General features: G+C 37.9%; 1 protein-coding gene across 1 annotated transcript; it reads right to left on the reverse strand.

Annotated features, from left to right (window-relative positions):
* Nucleotides 1-1,241: 1,241 nt before the first annotated feature.
* LOC145820179 (uncharacterized) lies at nt 1,242-4,424 on the reverse strand. Its single transcript, XM_082915051.1, has 4 exons — nt 3,893-4,424; nt 3,254-3,506; nt 1,942-2,084; nt 1,242-1,771 (listed from the first exon to the last, which is right to left on the reverse strand). The coding sequence occupies exons 1-4, from the start codon at nt 4,422-4,424 to the stop codon at nt 1,242-1,244; spliced, it is 1,458 nt and encodes a 485-aa protein (XP_082771177.1).
* Nucleotides 4,425-21,861: the final 17,437 nt, after the last annotated feature.

The raw sequence follows: 21,861 nt of genomic DNA on the forward strand, positions 1-21,861 counted from the left end.
TGTCCACACGGTGATTAAATCATATGAGAAATTATGATGCACATGATACATGAATTTTCAAATAAATTTTCCCTAAGGTTTGTTAAATCCACAACAACATTAATAATAATATTTAGCACAAATTATCAAAAGTCATATCTCAATGCCCAAGTGAGCTCAATCCACTCAATTTCACCATTCAATAGTCAACTGAACAAAATTTCCTTTATCAATTCAATATGAAAACTAGGGTTTCGTTTCATAAAATTTGGGGCTTTCGCCTCATTTGCATATAGAAGGTCAACATTCATCATCAACATCAAAATCTACAAGAACATCTACAATCTTTCTCAAAATCCGTAGGCATAAGCCCCCCATTAGTTTAACAAACCCACTTTATTTAACAAATTATCTCTTTCATTATTATAACTAAGAAATTACCACATATAGATCTCAAATCAAGAATATAACAAGTTAAAAGTATCCCTACATCGAAATGGTAGCTAAAAGTTGAAGACCCAATAAGAAAGTTGACAAAAAAACACTATCTAATCGGTGAGAATCTTAAATCAAACTTGTTCTTCACTTTTCTTGAAAGATTTAAAGTGAATCTTTAGTAAAACTTGAGGAAATCGGGTGTTTGTAGGGTTAAGGTTCGGAAATGGGTGATGGAGGGAGAAAATAGTTAGAAAAAGTGAGAGAGAAAAGTGTTTAAATCGACTTTTAAGTAAGCTGTCCTGACCAGACCGCTCGAGCGAACTTTCCATCGCTCGAGCGGTAAACGCAAGACTTCAGAAGTTTTGTATAGTTATAGTAAAAATATTGGGAGCCTAAATTCTATGTTCGAGCAACCATTTCATCACTCGAGTTGTCTCGCCTGTAAACAGGCAAGATACTGGGAGCTTCACATCTACGCTCAAGCGACCGAATGACCGCTCGACACCCAAAACAAACTATTACAACCTACCCTCCTTAAAGAATTTCATCCTCACAATTTCATAATTCCTACCAAAACAACTCCAACAATTCCCAAGGAAGATGAATACTACATTACCAATAACTCCAATCATCACAACATCACCAATTGGAAACCAAAATCAAGTCAAAATCCCATTATGACACAAAAGTTCAAGTCTTTAAGGAAATCAACACTTTACATTACTCTGTTCCATAAATCAAGATGTACATAGTGATAACACAATCATCTAATAAAATTACACATTATCAAATGAATCAGGATATTTTTCTCGGACTATCGCCTCTTATTCCAAAATAGCTTCTTCTATTCCGTGATGGTGCCACAATACCTTCACCAAGGGAATAGTCTTACCTCTCAAAACTTGTTCACGGGTGTCTAGGATCTTTACAGGTCTCTCCTCGTAAGAAGCGTTTTCATCTACCTCCAGACTCGTCCAATCTAAAACGTATGAAGGATCAGGTTCGTACTTGCGAAGCATAGAAATGTAAAACACATCGTGTATCCTAGTTAATTGTGGTGGCAAGACAAGACGATAGGCTACTTCTCCCACCCATTCGATGATATCAAAGGAACCAATAAACCTAGGTGACAATTTCCCATTTCGCCCAAATCTCATCAAACCCTTCCTAGGCGATATCTTCAAAAATACTTCAAAAGATAGAGGTCTCCTTCTTCGGTTGGCATAACTCTTTTGTTGGCTTTGAGCAGTAATTAACCTCTTCCGAATGAGAGCTACTTTCTCAGTGGTCACACAAACCAATTCTAGTCTAAGCGTGCGTGAATCCCCCCACCTTGGTCCAACATACTGGTGATCTACATGGACATCGATATAAGTCTTCAAAAGATGTCATCCCAATGCTAGCTTGAAAGTTATTATTGTAGGCAAACTCCGCTAAAGGCAAGTCTCTCCCAAGAACGCTTGAAGTCTAATACGTAAGCCCTCAACATATCTTCCAAAATTTGTATAATGCGCTCGGACTAGCCTTCAGTTTGAAGGTGGTAGACAGTGCTAAAAGTCAACTGAGTGCCCATGACATTCTGTAAACTCTGCCACAACCGTGCAGTAAAGCGAGGACCCTTATCCAAGACAATGCTTATTGGAATCCCATGAAGCCGGACAATCTCCCTAACATAAAGTTCAATTACGTAATCAATCGTGTTTCCCATACTCATTGCAAGAAAATAAGCCTACTTAGTTAGCCGATCCACTATAACCCAAACCACATCATTACCCCACTGTTTCCTAGGAATACCCGATACAAAGTCCATAGTGAGATGCTCCCATTTCCATTCGACTATAGGCAAGGGTTGTAACAACCCAGCTAGTTTTTGGTGCTCCGCTTTGACTTGTTAGCAAGTTAAGCATTTGGACACAAATAAGGCTACATCTCACTTCATACTTCTCCACCAAAATTGACAACTAAGATCATGATGCATTTTTGTGCCTTCCAGATGTACCGCAAGACGTGAGTGATGAAATCCAGAGTACTTCATCTCTACAAGATTGTGGTACAAAAAGGCAGTCCATACACCGGATACTTGAATCAGAATGTACGCTTAACCCTTTTTCCTCCTTCCCTTGTGAATTTTCTCTCTAATTACCACTACTTCTTAATTGCCCTGTTGTGCTTTTGCAACTCATGTGACAAGTATAGGTTACGCAAGAACTGAGAATAAAGTGGCTTGCTCAAGAGACTCGCCAAGGTGCAAGTCAAACTCACCCAGATCACCCAACATCTCTCACTCCCTCATGGCCAGACTAGCAACGATGCTCACAGACTTCCTGCTCAAGGCATCAGCCACTACATTGGCCTTCCCCAGATGATAATGCAATTCAAAATCATAATCTTTCATGAACTCCATCCACCTTCTCTGACGTAGATTCAAATCTTTGTGGAAAAATAGGTACTTGAGGCTTTTATCTGAGAACACCTCAAATTTCTCACATTAGAGATAATGCCTCCAAAGTTTTAGAACAAGAATTATTGCGGCTGACTCAAGGTCGTGAGTTGGATAGTTTCTCTCATGAGTCTTTAATTGATGTGAACCATATGCCACAACCTTCCTTCTTGCATCAGAACACATCTCAAATCTTCCCTAGAAGCATCACAATATATGGTATAACCCAACCCTCTCTCCAGAATGATTAAAATTGGTGTAGAGGTAAATCTAGCTTTTAATTCTAAGAAGGATTTTTCACAAGACTCACTCCAAATAAATTTTACCCCTTTTCTGGTTAGTCTAGTTAATGGTGATGCTAGGGTAAAAAAGTCTTTCACAAATTGCCTATAATACCCGGCAAGACCCAAAAAGTTACGAATTTCAAAAGCATTCTTAGGTTGTTCCCAATTTTGGACGGCCTCAATTTTTGAGAAGTCTATAGTAACCCCTTCCCCAGAGACAACATGACCCAAAAATTTCACCTCAGAAAGCCAAAACTTACATTTCTCATACTTGGCATACAATCGGTGTTCCCTAAGCAGCTGCAAAACAATGCGGAGGTGCTCTTTATGCTCTTCATCTAAGGGTGAATAGATAAGAATATCATCTACAAACACCACCACAAATTTATTGAGATAATCTCGAAAGCCTCGATTCATGAGGTCCATAATAGTGGCAGGGACATTGGTTAAACCAAAACGGCATCACAAAGAATTCATAGTGACCATATTGAGTATGAAAAGCCGTCTTCAGAATTTCTCCCTCTTTCACACGTAACTGATGAACACTTAATCTTAGGCCTATCTTTGAAAAACATGGAGAACCCTTAAGTTGATTGAAGAGATCATCTATCCTAGGCAACGTATATTTATTTTTTACCATGACTCTATTCAACTTACGGTAATTAATGCATAACCACAACAAGCCATCCTCTTTTTTTTTTTGGCAAATAGAGCCGGTGCTCCCCATAGCGAGGTACTAGGGCGTATAAACCCTTGTCTAATAACTTTTGTAATTGCTCCTTCAAAAGAAGCAACTCTGCCGGTGCAAATCTATAAGGTAACATGGAAATGGGTGTCGTGGCAGGTACTAAATCTATAGAAAACTCAACCTCGCGATGAGGTGGCAATTCGATGAAATTCTCAAGAAAAATATTTGAATACTCACAGACCACTCTAGGAAATATCTCCCGAACCACACCACTTTCATCATCTACAATGGTTACAAGAAGGAATCTAAGTTTTCCTTGACTTTGCGGGTCATACATTGGCGGCAACCCACAATCGGTCCTATCCCCAAGGAAATAAAAATAGTCCCCACTCGCTGTACACACAGTAACTCTTCCACGGTAGCAATCTATAATGGCACAATAAGAAGACAACCAGTCCATACTAAGGATGACATCAAAAACCAACATCTCTAATAGAACCAGATTAAAAGGAAGTCGACGATTAGTGACTTCAATCACGCACCCACGATATCCCCGATTCAAGACAACATGACTCCCAATTAGTGACTTTACCATAAGTGAAGACTCTAGTTGTTCAATCTTTAAGCCCAATGTAGATGCAAATGCAGATGCTATGCATGAGTGAGATACTTCGGTATCTATTAATACATTGGCCCAAGTGTAATAGATAAGATATGTACCTCTCATCACCGATGGCCCAGAAGATTGGTCAGAAACAGTGACAATATAAACTCACACTTGTGGCCTCTGCTTGCTCCGGTCACTCCTCGGAATGTAGGTTGGTTGTGCTGACTATGCAAATGTGGCCTTATGCACCACCCTAGATGCTTGCCCAGACTGAACCGGCTAATAATTTTGTCTTTGACTCTGGCCTGCTTGATAACCCCCAGACTGTCGTGAACCTAAAGCACTCTTCATCTTGGTTAACTGTAGGCAAGACCACGTTATATGCCCTGACTGCCCATAATGGTAACATGCGGGCGACTTGCCCCTCCCCTAGGATTGGCTCTAAGAATAAGCCGATTGCTGATGATTGAGATTCTGCTTACATTCCGATGCTTTGTGGCCCTGTTGGCCACACCTAAAACAAGTAATACGGCTGGGACCCATATTTCCCGAACTCTTTATAGAAACGAACCCCAAGGATTTGGCCTATTGGGACAAGGACTGGAAAAAAGAAAAAAAAGAACCCCTAGAATTCTTAGAGGATCCCGTGTCACCCCGATTGCGCATAACCAGATCTCTTATGTTTCAGCCTATATTCCTTAACCTCTAACATGATCTCCACATGAGCCGCGACCTCAACCAGCCTATCATACTCTCTGAACATATTGCCTATCACCTTCATCAAGATCTTGGTCCTTAATCTATTCTCAAACTCCAAGCATCAGTGCTCCTCAGTCACCATGAGTTCGAGTGCAAAGCTTGTCGGACTGGTGAAAGTGGCTTAAAATTATGCCACCGGTGTATCTAGCTGTCTAAGTTCCTCGATCTGTTTCCTCAACCTCTTCCTAGCCATGGGAGACACGAACTTCTCCTGGAAGGCATGGGTGAATCCTTCCCAGGTGTGCTCGACTCTAATCTTAATAGATTTCCACCACTGACCAGTCTCTCATTTTAGTTGGTAAGCCGCCAACGTTACTCGGAGCTTTTCCGCACGGATGTCTAAGATTTCAAAGAAATTAACGATTTGCTCTAACCATTCATCAACTTTCATGGGATCAGGCCCTCCACTAAACTCGACCGTGTTGGAGTGAATGAATTCTTTCTTCAAGAAGGAGGTTCAGGTTTCTCCCTCTATTGTCTTTGCCGCTTGCTCGACTTGGAGTATGTCCATGGATTCTCAAAGAGCCCCGGCCATTTCTCGAGCTAGCGTCCCCATTGCATCTTGGGCTGGAGGAGTGGCCACATTATTTTGTCATACCCCATCTACTTGGGAATAAAGATCTTGTTGGGTCGGAATACCCCGACCACCCCGGCGAGGTCTACCACAACCTTTGCCACATCCAAACATCCTATATAAGAGTAAGAGAGAATGAAATTAACTCACAATTCATACACCCACACTCCAACCCACGCGTCATACTCGAATAATCACAACCTTATCCATATATTCATTATACGTAAAACAATCCACATAAGCACATAAACACTTAGAGCACATATAGATCATCCCCCTTAGATATCAACTCGTCCCACGATGCTCAAGGACTTCCAAATGGAAAAAGCATTAATCAAGTGCCTTTCCAAAGAGAATTCGATAAGTGTAGTGGACGCAAATCGTATCTTAGAAACTTGACCCCATACCCACATAGCCACATAAGCACATAAACATATAAAGTACTAATGTCCCATCCCAAAATGATAACCCATTGTGGCATAAGCCACATCCCACGAGCTCCAGGTATTCAAACCCGGTTAGCTCTGATACCAAGTTATAACGCTCTAGGGATTGGCCTCCACAAATTATGTCCACTTAGGTTTTGCCCAACATAGAATTATAAGAGAGAAAAGTAAATCCATAATAAGTAAATAAACTCTAATAGTACCTCTTCCCCATTGAACTATTCCAGAGATTACATCACTGTTTGTTTACATCCATTGACAAAACAAAAAAATTCATAAGACAAGAGGTGATACAAAAAAACAAAAAAAGAAGAAGAAGAAAAAAAAAATGAGCCAAAAAGGCAAACATCTTCTCAAGAAGTGTCCTTGAAAACACAAAATGGAATTCTAATTTTTCCATATAAAAATAGCCCGAGGCTTAAACAGACAACATCAAAAGAGGGTTTCTGTGCCCCCAGCCAAAATCCTTTTCCCAAGCCAATCATTGAAATGGCGCATCAACATCATTTTCTGAAAGGTGGTTAGTTTTGAGGTGAGCTAGTGCCTAGTAGGAAATACATTTAACAAGTTATATAAATAATTGAGATGCATATGATCATGCCATGCACTTTTTAGGATAAAAATCCATATTTTCTCTTTTACGTCATAAGTGTTCGATATATGATTTCCATTCAAAATCTTGTCAACAAGCATGGGGTGGTAAATAAATTATGACATCCCAAGCAAGAACCAAAATGCCATACATACATATATAGATTTATATGCAGAAAATATTCTCACATTGGTCGACTCAAAAAACGGCGGGGTGATGGGCACTTAAAACCTTTCATTTTCCACTTTCGCCGACTCCTAAAACAACGAGCTCATGGAGACCCAAAATCAAGTTTTTCATATTTGACGACTCTATAAACGACAGGCTTGTGGACACCCAAATACCTTTCCCACATTCGTCCCACGATACGCACAAGACAGGACAATTGGACACCTTGACTCCTCGCGCGGGTACCAAATACAACACACAACTCAATTCCTAAAACTCGACTCAGATACTCGAACTCATATGCTATTTAGCCCCTTTTGACATTTTCCAAATGTCCACAAGGTGATTAAATTACGTGAGAAATTATGATGCACATGATGCATGAGTTTTCAAATAAATTTTCCCTATGATTTGTTAAATCCACAACAACATTAATAATAATATTCATCACAAATTATCAAAATTCATATCTCAATGCCCAAGTGAGCTCAATCCACTCAATTTCACCATTCTAAAGTCAACTGAACAAAATTCCCTTTTATCAATTCAATTTTGAAAACTAGGGTTTCATTTCATAAAATTTGGGGCTTTCACCTCATTTGTATATAGAAGGCTAACATTCATCATCAACATCAAAATCCACAAGAACATTTACAATCTTTCTCAAAATCCTCAGGCACAAGCCCCCCATTAGTTTAACAAGCCCACTATATTTAACGAATTATCTCTTACATTATTATAACTAAGAAATTACCACATATAGATCTCAAATCAAAAATATAATAAGTTAAAAGTACCCCTACCTCGAAATGGTAGCTAAAAGTTGAAGACCCAACAAGAAAGTTGACAAAAAAACATGATCTAATCGGTGAGAATCTTGAATCAAACTTGTTCTTCACTTTTCTTGAAAGATTTAAAGTGAATCTTTAATAAAACTTAAGGGAATCAGGTGTTTTTAGGGGTAGGGTTTGGAATTGGGTGATAGAGAGAGAGAGAGAGAGAGAGACAAGAGTTGGAAAAAAATGAGAGAGAAAAGTGTTTAATCGATTTTAAGTAAGTTGTCTTAACCAGATTGCTCGAGTGAACTTTCCATCGCTCAAACGGTAAACGCAAGGCTCTAAAAGTTTTTGTAGAGTTACAGTGAAAATATTGGGAACCTAAATTCTAGGCTCGAGCAACCAATTCATCGCTCGATGTATCTCGCTTGTAAACAGGCATATTACTGAGAGCTTCGCATCTATGCTCGACCGACCAAATGACCACTCGAGTGGTCACCCAAAACAAACTGTTACAAAATTGAAGCAAATGATGAAGATCATCTATATATATAATCATGCACCATCCATATATATGTGTGTGATTTGGTGTTTATTGCTTTTACTCAGATTTTCTATACAAGTCTATTCTTTTTATCTGTATGTGTTAATTGAATAGTGTGATTTTGATTTGTTTTTTTTTTTAAATAAGAGAGATTGTTTTTGATGTATTGAATTGAATTTGAATTGTAAACAACGAATGAAATTATGATTCTCTCACCTTCAACAATATAATGGAGGGTCTTCAATGGAGTTGTCGAAATGTAGGGTCTTCAATAGAGATAGATGTTAACGGGTGGAGTTGTCAATGGGTCTTCATTGTGTCTTCGTTGTTTCTTCAATGGTTCTTCATTGTTTCATCATTGTTTCTTCATGGGTCATTTTGATACATCAGGTGTGTGGAAAGAGAAAACCAAAATGGGTAAAGGTGGGTGAAATGAGGGTTTAGGTGGTGTGCGTATAAGGATATAAGTTAGGGTATAATTGGAATATCAAGTGTATGGAATAAAAAAAATAATGAATAACTAAATTAATAAGTGTGTACTGAGAAATGATGTGCATTGGCGCTTTATATATAGGTAGAAACAAGGATTAAGTCACATGAAATAACTTTAGGATATAAAATAATATTAAAAAGAAATATTAAATTAATATAAGTTTTTCCCATAAAAAATGAATAATAAAAAAAAATTTAGAAATAAATTACAAATCAATAAATTGTATCAATTTTAATAATAAAAATTTTAAACTTTTTCATATATATATAAGAACCGTTTAACTGCTTGAGATTCGTCTTTTCCGTCTGATTTTACCCTTTCATTTTGAATAATTTACTAATGGTGGCCTATATGCTGAGTGGAGGTTTGTCCGTAATTACGCAAACATTCTTGATCAATTATGTAATAGGTTTTTTTTCGTAATTACGCAAGCATTCTCAGACAATTATGAAACAGATTGTTTTGTAATTACACAAACATTCTTTAGTCAATTTTGAAATATAAATCTTTTATTTTTTTAACAAATTACAAACACACCCATGAAGTTTGTTTAAAATATGAATTGGTCCTATAATACTAAAAATTATAACTATCATTTGTTATAAATTTTAATTTAACACAATACTCAGGGAGAAAAAAAAACTATTCTTTTATGTAATAATAAATTATCAAAATTATTTATTGAAAAATATATCTCATATAATTAAAAACTGTTAATTGACTAAATGATTTATTTTATTAACAAAATGGTTAACTAAATAAAAAATTGTTAATTTACGTAATAATTTACTTATTAATAGAATTGGCCATTTGGTATGCGGGTATGATTTATGTATTAATAAAGCCTTTGTTTGGCATAAGCTAAAATGGGACTTTTTGGCTGCAATAACCACAAAATGACAAAATAGGCTTTTTAGTCCAATAAGACAATGTCACATCCAAACTATAATCATTTCATTTTTTCTCTCACAAAAGTCAAAAAAGCCAAAAAAATCTATCCCAAACAAGACTTTTTAGTTCGAGACTTTTTAGCCCTAGGCTAAAAGTGCCAAAAAGCCAAAAAACTAACTCACATCCCAAAAAATACATATATATATATATATATGTTTTTTTTTTCTTTATTAGTTTAGTCAATTATTTTAGTATTTTTTTTAGATGAGAGAATTATCTTAGTATTTGTTTTATATTTATTTGTTGAGAAAAGTTAAGCACCATATTTTTTTTTTTTATATAAATTCGGAAGAAATGTTAAAGACTCATATATTCATCCACAATGACATGGTAATAGACTTGGAGTCTACATCATTGGGTGTATAACAGATCAAAAAATGATACATATCATACCACATAATTCTATCATATATTTAATGATTTATTCTATTCAGTTTCATAGAATAATATTTTAGTTTTTAAAAATTATCAAAATATAAAACTTAAACTGTAATAATAGGCCATGCCTTGCACGATCCTTTTTAAACTAGTATATATATAAGAATCACTTTGTTGCTTGTTGCTAGTTCTTTTTATTCCTGTTTTGCCTTTAACTTGTTTTGAAATTGCTATTTTACCCTTTAATTTGGTTGGTGAAACAATTTGAGTGGTGGCCTTTTGGAAATTATGTAGTAAATTTTGGTTGGAAAGGTTTGTCTTAGGTTGCTTATTTTGCCCTTAGCTTGTTTTTAAATTTCCAATTTTGTCCTTTAACTTGGTTGGTGAAATAAGAAAAATTGTGGTGGTGAGTTTTTGAGAATTATGTAAGAAATTTTGATTCATTGTTATTAACATAATAGTTCAAAAGGTGAGATTTTTTTGAGTTTATTTATTTTTAAAAAGTGATGTTAGAGTAATTATTTATATGGTTGTTATATCTTCAATTTTTTATTGATGTATCTTCAATTTTTGTAAGATTAAATACCAATCAAATAAAAAAAATTCCAAAATTACTTTCAAAAATCTAGACTCATACCTAAAACTCTTAAATACATATAAAAAATTTTAATTGTAACTTTTACTAGTATTTTAACTATTCAAGTTTGATTTTAAAACTTTTACGAATTTCAGAATTTGTTCAAACCTATCATTTAACTTGTTTTACTTGTTGAATGTAACATTTTATTTTTTAAATTGGTTTTTCTATATGTCAAATAATTTCTTTTAACTTTAGCATGGTTGAATTTTTGACCAAAAAAAAAACACAAAAATAAGATCAAACACATATAAAATTGAAAATTGAAAGCTGGTTGTTGAAAACTAAAGACTAAAAACTAAATGATAAATTTATTAATTGAAAAGTTGGTTGTTAAAAAATTAAGTGTTGAATATAAGATCAATTTAAATTTTTTTATTTTCAAATTGTTATTTTAAAATTTTAAACTAGAAAAGGCTTGCTTTATGGCCATACCGAAATTATCACTTTTGCTGTGAATCTTCTCTTGGTTTCTGTTTGTTTCATATTTGACTTTGACTGTTCACGTTGTTTTTGTTTCTTTATTAATTCAGTGAATTATCTTATATTTGTTTTATATTTAGCTGTAGAGAAAAGCTACAGAGAATAATTTTTCTTATAAATTTGAAAGAAATGCTAAAGACTCATAACTTCACCACAATGATATGGTAATAAAATTGGGGTCTATATCACTGGGTGTATAACAAATAAAAAAATGATACATATCATATCACATCATTATAGATCAAATTATGTGAGCTTTTCAAGGTCTCAAACATTGTGCCTGTTTGGCACAGCTTATAATCTGCTTATTTCAGCTTTTAACTTAATTTAAGCTATAAATATGTGATTTGTGCAACTTAAATTATCAGATTATAGCTTGATTTCTAATCTATTTTCAGCTTCAAGGCTAAGCAACTCGAGGGGTGCTTATTTGAAACAACTTATGTGCGCAGCTGGTTGAAATGACTTAAATGCCCCTCCAAAACTTCAAAAATTACAGAATTGCCATTATATTCTTTTGTTGCCCTAGCACACTCCTCTTCGTCACACTCGTCTCTCCTCTTCTACTTTCCTCTCTGTCGACCGACGACGAGAGCTCCTCCACATCTCGAAGATCGCAGCTGATCGAACTCCTTTCCTTCCTGTTTTCCGTTGATCTACACCAAAAATGTAAGATTTCATGCCCTTTGTTTGTTATATATATATATATATATACACATCGAGCGTTGTCTCTCTCTCTCTCTCCCTCTGTCTTTCTCTCTCTCTTGCTTCTCTCTCTGATTTTGGGTGATCTCTTTCATGTTCAAAATCAACCAACAAAGCTACAAACCCTAATCTTCACTTGTAAAATACTTATATATTAATCAATGTATTTCCTCACAAACACACATATACATACAGAGTCTAAGATAGTATTTTACTGTGAAATGGTGGCAAACCAGGCTTGCGAAGGGCTTTGTTTTGTTTAAATTCTGTTTGGTTGGCGAGAATTTGAAGGAAATCTTGACAATTTTGCACTACAATTGTCTTCATTTTTTCAGTAACTAAGTGGGTAGTTCAATGTTTTGTTGTTGATTGTTCTTATGAGAAGTTAATTACTAGAAATTTTGCTTCTTTAATTTCATTTCTCCAAATGAAGTTGGGGTTCTTTATTTTTGTTTGACTGTCTTTGCAACTAAACTGGTTGTTCACACCATATGCTAGTTATGCTATTTGTTTGATTGTCTTGATGGGAATTTAAGACCAAAGTGCAAAATAGTGTCAAGAATTAAAGACAATGGTCATGTATAACATCTATATAAAATTACAGAATTGGGTTCTTATGGTTTCGCATGTTACATGCTTGTAAAATTGCTTAATCGAGTTATATGAAGAAGAGTAAAAGCAAAAGGCCGAGAACAAATAATGAAAAAGAGTTTGATTATGAATAACAGTGATCAGATACTTAATAATTTCAATAAATAAAAAGAAAACAAAATTTAAGCAATATGTTTGTAACCCAATAAATGTAAAAAATGAAAGGGAAAATGTTGGGTTTCGCCATTGAACTCATTGAAATAGAACACTTCAACATATGCTAGTTATTGATTATTTCTGTATTTTTATTGAATTCCTCTATCTCATTTCAAACTATGGACTTTAGTTAGTTCATTGGTGATATGAATTAATGTTTTTACTTTGTCTGATTTCAAATTATGTTTCTTGTTTTGGTATGATGAATATGGACTTTAGTTAGTTCATTGGTGATATGAATTCATGTCTCATTTCAAACTATGGACTTTAGTTTATATTTTCAATTAATTTTTATATGTTGATTGTAGTGATATTTTGAACAAATCTGGTATGATAATGAATTAATGTTTAGGTATGATAATGAATTAATGTTTAGTTCATTAGATGTTGTGAGGTGTGTGCTTACAGTTATGTGAGAAGTATTATCTCAATCATCTTTCATAAAAGTTGAATGAGAAAATGACCAAATGAAATGTATTATACAATTAACTTCCCAATCAATTTTAAAGGATTTAGGTTCAATTCTTCCTAATTAATGTAGAGGCATGTCATCCTCTAGTAATTATTCTTCTAGTGCTGAGACCTTGGACTTGAGGTATGAGGCTTTAAAATGTGATTGTGGTGTAAGAGCTACCATAAGGGTTACCGAGTCTGACAAGCCATCAAAAGGGAGACTGTATGTCATTTGTGAAAAAAGAAATTGTCAATTTTGGAGATGGTGTTCCCCAAAATCTGTGACAATGGTAGAAAGGCAGAGGAACGAGACAAATCTTTATCAAAATCAAAACATCGAGACTGTAGGACTAAAATTCAAGAACCAAATGCTTGAGCAATCCTTAAAATTCATGAAGCAGCTTGTTGTGGGTTTGCTCACAATTTGTATTGTTTTGTTAGTTGCATTATTCTTCAAATGTTTATAGGTGTCTTTTAGATCAGGTGTTTTTGTGCTAAGCTGTGTACCCAATGAATGTTGATATGTCTATCCTAGTTGTCGTGTATGGTTATTTTGTACTAATCTTATATTTTAATGCAAGCATTGATGAATGAGTATGTGTTAAAGAATTTTTTTTCTTTCATAGAATAAGTACCCAAGAGGAAACACAATCTGAAAATAGGAAGAACAAGGGAAAATCCTCTCAAGTATCATCCGTTAAGGCTCATTGAGATGCAAAATCAAATGAAATTTTTATTAAGCTTTGTGTTGAGCAAGTGAAGGCTGGACATAGACCTGGTACTCACTTAAATAGGTCGGGTGGGAAAATGTGATAACCAAGTTTAAAACTATGACTGGAAAAGCATACCAACGAATACAAATGAAAAACCATTGGGATGTGTTGAAAAAGAATTGGCTTTTGTGGAATAATCTGTTAAAGGATGAGACAGGCTTAGGCCGTGATACATTGACTGGAGCTATATCTGCATCTGATGAGTGGTGGACCAAGAAATTAGAGGTAAGTGAATTGCTGAATATGAACATATTCTGTTTGTTTTTTTGTTTAAATAGACCAAATTTTGTTACTTGAAATTGTTAAATTTTCCTTTGTAATTGTTGTAGAGGTATCTTGATGCTGCTAAATTTTGGCGTATGCCGTTGCAATTCATTGAAGACTTAGACATACTCTTCTCAGATGCAGTTGTTACAAGAGAATGGACATAAACCCCTAGCTCAAGGATTATGCCTCACATTGATGAGACTCTGAAGGAATTTCATACCCCACTTGATGCTGAATTTCATGATGATGTTGATTTTGAGGTGGTTCATCCTTCTGAGTTAAACAAAAAATGTCCATCAAACACTGATGGTTCATCAAACAAAAGAAATATGAAGAAGAAATTTTCTAGTGCAACTCTACTTAACAAGACACTTGATCGTGTAGTCAATGTGGTTGAGTCATCTTCAGCAACTTCAACACAAACCTCATCAAGATATCCTTCAATTGCAGAAGGTTTGGCGAAGTTGGAAAGCATCCCTAGTGTGTCCTCGGATGACGAGCTGTATGTATAAGCTGTCAGATTGTTCTTAAGAGACAAGCGTTATGAGTGCTTCATGACACTTCCTACGGATGAAGTTCGGATGCGGTTTCTGAAGTTGGAGATTGAGACGGAGAAGACCACCACAGGTTATCGTGGCTAATTGTTTATGAAGTTGCATGTTTCTAAATTTCCTAATTCTTTCATGTTTAAAACCTTCATTAAGACTTTTATTATTAATTGTGGACTGTTATGTTGGACTCATTATTTTTTTTTTTATTCATATTATGTATGAGTATGTTAGACTTTTATGTTGGACACATTATTTGGACTTTTATTAATATTCTATTGGACTTTTATTATATTGAACTTTGTTAGTTGAATGGTTGAATGGTTGGTGGATAGGTGACATTTATTCTCATATGCAATTTTTTTTAGGTGGATGTCATTTGAATGGTAGGTGGCATTTATTTCAATCTTGAAGATGAATGGTAGGTCAATGGTTAAGACTTTTATATATATGTAGATGTGTTGGTCTTTTGCTGAGACAAATTAGGATATTTCAGCTCTTTTGAAGCATGTCTTTTGATAAGACAATAGTTGAGGTTTTTCTTCTAATTTGGGCCCCCAGGTATTTTGGTATTTTTTTTATTCAACTTTGTGATTTTACTGATGAAAATGTTAGTTCTTTGATTCAAATGTTAATTCTGTGAAAAGCTTTTGTTGGTGTTGCATGAATTTGAGCAAGCATTTGAATGCAGTGGGTTCATTTATCTTGGAACATGTTTGGACTTTCTTATTTGGAGTAATTAAAAGCAGAAATCGTTTCAATAATGGTAAATTCAATGTCAAATTTTTTGTCAGAGAATCCGTAGTTGAGCTAATTGGGTTATGAAATAAATACTCAAATTCTTATAAATTTGTTGTCTTCTCTTCTTCATCTCTTCTTTTCCTTTGTATACATATATATATATTTTAAATTTTTATATATTGGTTTTTACCAAACAATAGACCATGGAAGCTTAATATGAACAATTTGATTGTTGAATTAATTTCTTTATTACATCAATCAGTTAATAATATTAAGTTAAAGATTGCTGATTTTAATGGAAACATGTGCGTACTTATTACATGGGCTTTATTCTTGGGTTGCATCTTTTGTTGTCCACATGCATGTTAAACCATTGGGATTTTTCTAACATTTAGGATAGTTTTCCTTTTGTTAAAGGGATTACGGTTTAAAAAATAATTAAAATATAAATACATAAAAACACTCATAGTGGTGAAAACACAATGCCATGGGGGTTGATAATTTAATGATATCATGAGTCATTCTTGTAATAGTAACTACGCCTTTAAATGAGTAGGTATTTTGGAGATGAGTAACAGTGATGACGATGAATGGAATGAGGATCACGATAATAAAGATTTTGAAGATGAAAACATCACATCGCAAACCTAACAAAATAATAATATGCTCTTAGCTACGGCGGCAATAGTTGCAGTGACATATGTAACAAATTATTTGATACAAGAACCATGTAGGACATCTAGTTTAACAGGGTGGAAGTAGATGGTAGAATTACAAGAAGGGAATCGGATAAGAATTATGGGGATATATTTTCTGAGTACCAACACGTGGCTAAGGTGACGCCGACGTGTCAGCCGAGGTGCCACGTGTCCGAGTCATGACGCCGAGGTTATCTCGGCGAGGCTGAGGTTACCTCCGAAGATATCGGAATCTGAGATAAATGGATAAGGCACAAGAGTCCTGGAAAAGGGGAAGACTATAGTTGGGAAAGGATAAGACTCTTAAAGAGTTTATCCCAATTCTACTAGGAGTCCAAGATTGATAGTAATCCTAAGTCCATTAGAACTAGGCTCCTGTTAGGACAAGGATTAAGTTAGCTATAAAAGAGAGGTACCCCTGTGGGTCTAAGGTACGCAATTTATATTCTAAATAATGAGTTTGCACTATTGATTATCTGTGAGAGATATACTGACTTGATCGTCGGAGTGCCCCCGGGTGGACAAACCACCGCCAGAATCTTCTCTTTCTATTGCAGGTTAGACAAGTGTCATCTATTCTGCCAGTGCTCTCCAACTGAATACTAAGTTGGCAGTGTAGTCAGAAATTTACCCACACAATTTGGCGCGTCTGTGGGAATGAAAGGAGAATAAATGGCCAGTAACGGACAAAAGAAAAAGATTGGGGACAACACTCCTGCTGGGAGTGGGAGACCTATTGACCTTGATATCACAGGAGACGAATGCAACGCAGAAACTCGTGACCAGAATCACAGAGTGAAAGACGTCGGCCAGATTGGCGACGCACCAAAGAAACCAGATCGAAGTGGTTACTACAACGAGGACGACCTCTAGGTTTAGAAGAATAGATGCCTGCAGAGGGGCAAAGAGGTAAAAAAGATGGCAAACAAACTGGCAGACCTGCAGTCGGTCGTCAATTTCATGATGCAAAATAATGTCATGCAGCCACCGTTCCCGCTGCACGACACGCCGATTCCAGCAGCCAATACCCAGAAGGGAGGACAGAAAATAATTCCCATAGCCCCTTAGCACAACGGGAGCGAGAGACACTCTCACCGACCCTCCAGGGAAGTCAGACGAAAAGAGTCAAGAAGAGAAGAATCACGGAGGACGCATCACACAAAGGAGACAGACCCCAAAGGACATCGGCATGTTCAGGGGCAGGCGCTGTGCTTCGACACAACTCATGGAGAAGGATTGAAAAGGGCTCACCACGAGGCCGAGAGTAGTGTACCGAAAAGACTGAAGTCGAAAGATAGCCGAGCTCCTAGGCGAAGCAAAGAAGACTTAAGAGATTACCTCAAGAGGAAGCAACAGAATGCTGACACCGAGGTAACCTCCCCAGATAAGTCGAGGACACCATTCTCGGTAGAATTGGACAGGTTTGAGGCGCCGAAGAGATTCAGTATGCCGAGGTTTCAAATATACGATGGTAAGTCAGACCCCAACTTCCATGTTGGATTATATTTGAACTTAATGGCATTGTATAGTGGGAACGAGCCATTGCTCTGCAAAGTGTTCCCCTCATCTTTTAGGGAGATTGCATTAGATTAGTTCCACAAATTACCAAAGGGAAGCGTGAAGAATTGGGAAGGCCTGGCCGAGATGCTCGTGGCCAGGTTCGTGACAAACAAGCTGCAGCCATTAAGGGTGGATGCATTGATGGCTCTAAAAATCAGCAAGGATGAAGGCCTTAGGGCCTATGCAAAAAGATACTATGAGGTGTTCAACCGAATACCCGAATGCAATCATGAGGTGGCGGTTGTATCTTTCAAGAACGGCATGAAAGACAACTGTCCACTACGAAAGTCTTTGACAAAGACATTGCCAAAAAGTATGGAAGAGCTCATGGTGAGAATCGAGAAGTATGCCAGAGCCGAAGAAGACACGTCGGGGGCTAAGGAGATAAAACAAGATAAAGGAAATGGCTCGCCGAAGCGAGGCCGAGGTAACAATGGATCGAGCAAACAAGAGGCAGAACTGAGGGCCACAAAGGCAGTAACAACTGTGTTCCGAATCCCAATTCACAAAGTCCTAGATCAAATTCGAAACTAGCCCTATTTCAGAACGCCAGAGAGGAATGCAGGAGAGTTCATGGGAAGAAACATTGGCAGGTATTGTGCCTACCACAATGAAGATGGGCATACAACTCAAGGTTGTAGAGCCCTAAAAACACACTTGGAAAACCTGGTGAGACAAGGACATCTGAGAGACCTTGTCGATGAGACCAGGACAAGGGAAGAATGAGCAAGATTGCCTCAGGCACCAGCAGTCTCACCTCCTCCAACACAACAGCCGCAGACAGGAAGACCTCGGGTAAACAACATAATCCACTCGAAGGTGAACGAAAAAGAAATCCGAGGAGAGACCTAGAAGGTAAAATACCTACAACATGTCTACCACGTCGGGGATAAAAGACATCGGGCAGAAGAGTACCAGGGACCAACGATAACCTTTACTGAAGCCGACCAAGAGATGGTCCAACATCCGCATAATGATGCCTTGGGTAGTATCCCTCCAGGTTGGGGAGTGCCAAGTGAAATGCATCCTGATTGACCAAGGCAGCTCTTGTGACATCATGTACGTCCGATGTTACAAGGAGCTCGGCCTTCACCTAGATGATATGGAACAACCCAATGGCCCAATGGTTGGGTTCAATGGAACGCCGACATGGCCACTGGGAGCAGTAAGCTTGGAGGTGCAGGCTGGCACCAGAAAGATCAAGACAGAATTCACCATCATCGATACACCCTCCCCTTACAACATCATCTTGGGAAGGCCATGGTGGCATGCAATGGGGGCTGTTCCCTCAACACTACATCAACTATTGCGGTTCCCAACAGAGCATAGGGTTGAGGAAGTCAGAGGCGATCAGCTACAGTCGAAGAATTGCTCCATGGCAACAATGAAATCTACCTGCAGCATACGAGAGCCAGAAAAGGTAGAAATTGAAGATGAGGATGTAGAAGTCCTAGAAGATGTTGGCAAGGAGCCACCCGAAAAAAGTGAAGAGGCACTGAAAAAAATCCTCGTCCAGGATAGGGATAAAGAACGCTTCTTTCTTCTCGGCTCGGGCTTAGCCGAAGAAGAAGAAAAAGAGTTAGAAGCTTTTTTGAGAGCAAATATTGAGGTGTTTGCTTGGACACCTTACGAAATGCCTGGCATTGACCCCGAGGTCACTTGCCACAAACTGAATGTTGACAGGTCAACCAAACCTGTAATTTAACGAGCCAGAAGACCGACGTTGATGCACGTCGAAGCAGTAGAGGAAGAAGTAGACAGACTTTTGGAGGCCAAGGCCATTAGAGAAGTTCACTACATGGCTATCCAATACAGTGGTGGTAAAGAAGAAGAACGATAAATTGAGGGTTTGCGTAGACTTTAACAGCCTCAACAAAGCCTGTCCCAAAGACAGCTTTCCCCTACCCAAGATTAACCAGCTAGTAGATGCCACTTCAGGGCATGGAAGAATGAGCTTCCTAGACGCCTACAGGGGGTACCACCAGAAAGCCATGTATCCCCCAGACGAAGAGAAGGTCGCGCTCATCACCCCATAAGGCCTGTACTGTTACAGAGTAATGCTTTTCGGGTTGAAAAATGCAGGAGCAACTTACCAAAGGCTGGTAACCAAAATGTTCAAACACCTGATTGGCTGAATAGTAGAAGTCTACATCGATGACATGGTCGTTAAGACCAAGGAGCCTGAGGGTCATCTCGCCGATCTAAAAGCAGTCTTCGAAATCCTTAAAACATATCGGCTCTGACTCAATGTATCGAAGTGTGCATTTGGAGTTAGATCTGGTAAGTTTTTAGGATACCTGGTGACCAGAAGGGGCATTAAGGCCAGCCTAGATCAGATCAAAGCCATTCTAGAGTTGAAGAGTCCGACGTCGGCAAAACAGGTACAGATGCTAACTAGAAGGGCCGCAGCCCTGAACAGGTTCATAAGCAGAAGCTCAGACAAGTGCAAACCTTTCTTCAACTTAGTGAAGAAAGCCACGGACTTTCTTTGGACAGAGAAGTGTGAAGAAGCATTAGCCGATCTGAAGAATTACCTGACCACAGCTCCAGTTCTTTCGAATCTAGAACCTGGGGAGGAACTGTTCCTGTACTTGGCAATTTCAGAACATGCGATAAGTGTAATACTAATCCGAGAAGAAAAATGGGAGCAAAGGGCTGTTTACTATGTAAACAAAACCTTAGACAATGCAGAAACGAGGTATCTACCGTTAGAGAAATTGGCACTGGCTTTAATAATGGCTTCAAAGAAATTGAACCATTACTTCCAGGCCCATAAAATTGTGGTACTGACAGAACATCCATTGAAGTCCCTATTGCAGCAGGGAGACTTAACAGGAAGAATAGCCAGATGGGCAGTTGCCCTAGGCCAGTATGATCTGGAGTACAGGCCCAAAACAGCAATCAAAGGCCAAGTTCTGGCCGACTTTGTGGCCGAGTTCACGCTAGATTCCATCGTACATCGGGCTCTGTTGAGCCAAGATGAACGATGTCTAGGCAAGCAAGGAAAAGCCCAGGCAAAGGCAAAAGAACAAAAGAAAGAAGAAAAACTCAGACCCTGCAGCATTTACATCGGCGACTCCTTTCGACTGTTCGTTGATGGGAGTTCAAACCGACAGGGAGCAAGGGCAGGAGTGGTATTGAAATCCCTAGATGGACAGGTACTAGAATAATCAATTCGTTTGGGGTTCAAGGCCTCAAATAATGAAGCAGGGTATGAAGCGCTCATTGCAGGACTGAAGCTGGCAGCAACAGTGCAAGCAGATGAGGTAATAGTTTTTTGTGATTCACAACTGATAGTTAACCAGACAACGGGCGAGTTTGCAGCCCGAGATCAACGAATGTCGGCCTATGCGAAGGAGGTCATCAGGTTGTCAGCCTTATTTCAGAACTGTCGACTACTTCAAGTAAGCCGAGATGATAAGAGCCACGCCGATGCGTTGGCCAACCTAGCTAGTACGGTACAACCTGGAAAAGCAAGGACCATAATGGTCGATTACTTGTCGGGCCCGAGCATCGAACCACTGACCACAGAACGCAAAGCGATGTGTGTAAACATGGGACCAAGCTGGATGGATGCAATTATTGCATTCCTAAAAAAAGGAAAGCTGCCAGATGACCGCAAGGAGGCACACAAGATTAGATTGAAGTCGGCAAGATTTAGTCTAACAGCAGAAGGACATCTCTACAGAAGGTCCTTCACTGGACCCCTTTTAAGGTGCGTACATCCTTTTCAAGTTGAAGATTTTTTATATGAAATTCATGAAGGCATTTGTGGAAGCCACGCTGGGGGCAGATCACTCGCCCATAGGGCCATCACCCAAGGGTATTGGTGGTCTTACATGCAGAAAGATGCAGAAGCCTATGTAAAGAAGTGCGAACAATGCCAAAGGTTTGCACCTCTAATACACCAGCCAGCAGCAGACTTGAACCCTGTATCCAGTCCTTAGCCATTTGCCCAATGGGGCATGGATCTCGTCGGGCAACTGCCCCAAGCAACTGGACAACGGAAGTACTTGCTGGTAGCAACAGATTACTTCACTAAATGGATAGAAGCTGAACCTCTTGCCAAGAT

This window comes from Camellia sinensis, chromosome 1, assembly GCF_055761805.1.
Source record: "Camellia sinensis isolate YWXY chromosome 1, ASM5576180v1, whole genome shotgun sequence".
In the NCBI taxonomy this organism is placed as follows: domain Eukaryota; kingdom Viridiplantae; phylum Streptophyta; class Magnoliopsida; order Ericales; family Theaceae; genus Camellia; species Camellia sinensis.

Bases quoted from the DNA above. Each gene is read 5' to 3' on its own strand.
- LOC145820179 (XM_082915051.1), bottom strand. From the start codon at position 4,424: ATGGTAAAGTCACTAATTGGGAGTCATGTTGTCTTGAATCGGGGATAT. The intron at 2,085-3,253 runs GTATTATAGGCA...ACTTTATGTTAG, and splicing joins AACTTTTTGGGTCTTGCCGG to GGAGATTGTCCGGCTTCATG. The intron at 1,772-1,941 runs GCTAGTCCGAGC...ATGTCCATGTAG, and splicing joins CTACCACCTTCAAACTGAAG to ATCACCAGTATGTTGGACCA.